Source organism: Cynoglossus semilaevis, chromosome 10 (assembly GCF_000523025.1).
Source record: "Cynoglossus semilaevis isolate Cse_v1.0 chromosome 10, Cse_v1.0, whole genome shotgun sequence".
Lineage (NCBI taxonomy): Eukaryota > Metazoa > Chordata > Actinopteri > Pleuronectiformes > Cynoglossidae > Cynoglossus > Cynoglossus semilaevis.
The window spans coordinates 19,477,178-19,481,497 of NC_024316.1; the positions used below are offsets into that span (position 1 = coordinate 19,477,178).

The following is a 4,320-nucleotide window of genomic DNA, read 5'->3' on the forward strand; positions in this document are numbered from 1 at the left end:
AACAACCTGGACCATGGGTAGATGTCCCCATCTCTACTGAAAAAAGGGGGGGGGTCTGTCCGGAGTGCACTTAAGGCAGGCAGCCCAGGCTGCGAGCACGCCCTCATCTGGTCAAAGGTTAGAGTCTCAGACCAGCTGTCAGAGCCCAAACTCACTGTTCAACAAAAGATGAGGGGGGGGGGGGGTCAGTTGCACGTTCCCATCACTCAAACAAACACGTCGTCACTAAAATCCGACCGACAGCGCGGTGGCTGCAGTGGAACCCGTGAGAGAAGAGTCGCTCACAGAAGCAGAACGTTCTTCTCCAGCGGTTCCACTGTTGAAGGAACAGGAGAACCGGGGTTCCAGCCTCGAAAACACCGTCAAAGAAAACGTCACTGATTTGATGCAAATAAAAGGAGAAGGTGGGAGGAGGTGGGAGGAGGTGGGAGGAGGTCAGACCTCGTGTCGGTGACGGTCGTCGTGATTCACAAAATTCTTGTTTTAAAACTTTAAAAAACATGCTCACAGACAGGATGTACAACCGTGTACAGTCAAAGTCGACTGTTTCTTAACAAGGTCAGTCAGACCGGCTGTCTGTCTGATCAGTACCAGCAGAGGGCGCTGTCAGTCAGTCTGTGATTCTCCTTCACGTGGTCTGGAATCAAACTACAGACTGTCCAACGCTGACGTCACTCAACACCAGTGAAGGAAAACCACAGAGTTTGGTCGTCATGGTTACCCCGGCCTCCTCATCACTGCGCCTCCTCATGCTCCTCGCTGATGCACTGCTCCCAGGTGTGTTTGCCCTGCTCCTCCCGGTGGCCGTGGGGGGAGGTGAGGTGAAAGATCCTGCGGGGCAGGGGGATGGGCTGAGGGGGGAGCTCCTCCTCCGGGATGCAGCCCTCCCTCAGGTAGGGCTTCGGGGGCACGGCAGGAGGCTGAGGTCTGCGGTAGGAGACGTGGTGGGGGGCGTGGTGGTGCGGAGCAGGAAGCCCGTGTGAATGGCTGTCCAGCCCAGGGTGGGCGTGGCCGTGGCCGTGGCCGTGGAGGTGCGGAAGGCTGTGCGGGTGGCTGTGCGGGTGTGACGCGGGGCTGCGGTAGTGGAAGGGGCGGACCGGGTCCACAGAGTCCAGGTCCGGTCCACCGTAGTGGAGGTGCAGGTAGGTGGAGGCCAGGTACTCGTCGGGGGGGGACCACAGGTGGCTGGGGAGGGGCTCCAGGGCGTCGTTCCTGATTGGACCGGGCTCAGGGTACTGACCTCCGTAGTTGCTCTCACTCAGGGAGGAGACGCCGCTGCTGGCACTGCCCGACAGGGTGGAGTTACTGCCCCCCAGGGCAGACTGAGGGCTGGTGGGAGACCCTGGGATCGGGTGGAGGGGAGACTGGGGGAGGAAACGGTAATGTCAGAGGTCACCATCACTACATCATGGGGGTCAACTGCCCCCCTCCTCCCCCAACAAACAGGTCTGATGTTGTTACCTTTCGAAGAGAACGCACGGGCAGAGCCGGGGGGGCGGAGTCAGCGTTCTGATGGTGGAAGGCGTCACAGTGCATCAGGAAGTGTCCTGAAACCACAGCCCATAATATCAACAGCCATAATCACTGACACTCCTGGTTCTAGTCCCTAAAACGTACCTGGAGGGAAGGATCTGGGTGACACCGGGGGCAGGACTCCCCCCCCAGGAGGAGCTGACATGTAGGAAACCTGCTCCCTGTTCTCCCCCTCCAGACTCCAGCTGCTGGCAGCACTGGGGAAAACTGGGGGAGGAGGTGACAGCCAATCAGGTGACAGCCAATCAGGTGACAGCCAATCAGGTGACAGCCGATTCATTTTTACTTGAAGGTTTAAAAAGCAGCAGCTGTGAAGCGTTGTTGTTGTCAGAGCTCATGAAGTGAACTCAGCGGTGCCTCCTAGTGGACTGACTGCTTAACAACGATGTCAAACATTAGGTGCGTGGACCAGGTGTTACCTTTCTCCTGCAGACTGCTGTGGGGGTCCAGGCAGGGCTTACAGGGGCTGACCTGCTGGATTAAGGCACGCTGCAGGGGGGGGTTCTGGAGCAGACCAACAGAGACCTCAGATTACTGCTGTGAACTGGTGCGGTGTGGTCACCTGGTGTGGTCACCTGGTGTGGTCACCTGGTGCGGTGTCACCCACCTGTCCGTTCTCTGTCAGGCCGTAGAACATGGAGCTGTTGGTCCTGTCGCGGTGGGACGGCAGCAGAATCATGACCTCACGGTTGTGTTTGGTCTTATCAGGCAGAGACGGTGAACCTGACACAGACACAGACACAGACACAGACACAGACACGACGGCCATGTTTAACCCTGCCTGTCGTCCAATCACAGCAGCCACGGAAGTAACAGGCTAACGTTAGCCTAACGTTAGCCTAACGTTAGGCTAACGTTAGGCTAACGACACACACAGCTTTTATCCCAAAATGTTTTTAGTTTGTTTTAGTTTTGACATTTATTATTATAAACTGGAGTAAACATAAACGTTGGTTTAAATACAGAGACACGGAGGTTTTCACTGCAGTACCGACCTCTGGCACTGGAGGGAGCAGAGTTAATGATCTGAGAGGAGTTGGAGCGGATGGAGCTCAGACTGGAGGAGGAGGGGCTGGGCTGCAGGAGGACAGAAGACTATTATGGTCTGGATAACCACAGACTAAACACAGGGTCATGGCAGTGACCTTTGACTCTGACCTTTGGTGACCTTTTACCCCCCGTCTTACCTGCATGTGTAATGCGTCCTCAGAGTGCTCCCCCATCAGGCCGTCGGTCATTATGACCAGATTTCCTGCCTCACTGGACGTGTGAGACGACAGGGAGGAGGACGAGTGACGGATGGAACCCTGAAGGTTCAGAGGACTGGAAGACCAGGGGGGGGGGGGGGGGGGGGGAGTACGGTCAGATCACATGACTGTCAGAAAACTTCACCTGTCGTCCGGTCACATATTCTCAGCATGTAAACGTAGTAGTACTACTCTGACCGACTTAACACGCCACGGAATTCACTGGTCACATGTGCAGAACACGCCGTGACGTGTGCACCTGTGTGTGCGGCTCACCTGTGTCTGTGTATGAAGCGTACGTTCTCCGGGCTCATGTGGCTGTGAGGAGGGAACGCCCCCCTGAAGGAGTTGGCCCCGGGACAGCCTGCCGGTCCAAAGCGGTCCATGCTGGGAACGATCTGCTGGAACCCAAACACAGTGACGTCACTGAACAAACAAACGGTGGAAGAACGATGAGCCCAGGGATACTGCAGTGACATCACTTCCTGTCTCCCTCAGACTGACTTCACACAAACGCAGTGTTGAAACTAATGGACCTGTCAATCAACCGCATGAACTTTGACCTCTGTGTCAGCAGAAACCTTAAATCCACAGCGTGTTCATAAACAGCGGTGCGTTCAGGTGCATCAGTTCACTTCAACACAGAACAAACACAGCTCCTCACGTAGTGTAACCCGGTTCTCATCAGGTGGAACTGGTCCACCAGCTTCTTGTGCAGCGGACGCATCTCCGGATGCACCAGCTTCTCATGAACAGCCAGACCTACACCCAGGATGTGGACCTGAGAACACAGACGGAGAACCGAGTCAGGACCGCGCCGTGCTGTCAAGGTTCTGTTGGTCAGAGCAGATCAGTCGGTTCTGAAGGTTCTGAAGGTTCTGACCTGCTCCTGCATCAGGTCCTTCAGGTGGGAGATCCTGTCAGTGTCCTCAGGGTGAGCGCTGACGTAGTCCTTGTCAAAGAAGGCCTGGTGGAGGAGAGACACAGGAGGAGGTCAGGACCTCTGACCGAGGAGTCACCGCTCACCACACCACGCTCCTCCGTCACCTCCGTCACCTCCGTACCTCCTGATACCTGGCGATGCCTCCGTTGACGGCAGCATCGATGACGCCGTTCAGACACATGCTCAGAGGGTTGATGTTGCCGTGGTGCTGCCTGTGTTGGTATTGGCTGATCAGAGTCCGCAGCTCCTGGGTCTTGTTCTCCACCACGTAGATGGCGTTCTCCAGAGGACTGACCTCCACCTGGAGGATGAAGATGAAAGATGAAGAACTGATGTTCATCAGTGAGACTTCCTGTCGTCACAGAAGGAACTCCCAAGGAATTCTTAAAGTTCTGATCTAATCTCTAATGTCTAATCTCTAATCTCTAATCTCCATGAGCGCTGGTACACACCACTTCTCTCCTCTCCACCTCCGCCCAGCGAGAGATTCCAGGAAGTGGACGAGAGAGGATCAGAGTCGTTCTCTCAATCCACAAACTCTGTGAGGAGAGAACAAGAGAAGAAGGTTATGACGAGGTCTGTGATGATGACGAGGTC

The 4,320-nt window shown here is 55.6% G+C and overlaps 1 protein-coding gene across 1 annotated transcript in view; it reads right to left on the reverse strand.

Moving 5' to 3' along the window:
* Nucleotides 1–6: 6 nt before the first annotated feature.
* LOC103385468 (dedicator of cytokinesis protein 3-like) overlaps nt 7–4,320 on the reverse strand; it is a 24,606-nt gene continuing 20,292 nt past the window's right edge. Inside the window, 12 exon segments of the mRNA XM_017035835.2 lie at nt 7–1,364; nt 1,462–1,547; nt 1,618–1,740; nt 1,953–2,037; nt 2,141–2,256; nt 2,529–2,610; nt 2,721–2,856; nt 3,057–3,178; nt 3,445–3,561; nt 3,664–3,747; nt 3,845–4,024; nt 4,176–4,262. Of these exon segments, the coding sequence (XP_016891324.1) occupies nt 735–1,364; nt 1,462–1,547; nt 1,618–1,740; nt 1,953–2,037; nt 2,141–2,256; nt 2,529–2,610; nt 2,721–2,856; nt 3,057–3,178; nt 3,445–3,561; nt 3,664–3,747; nt 3,845–4,024; nt 4,176–4,262 (1,848 nt within the window). The 3' untranslated portion in view covers nt 7–734.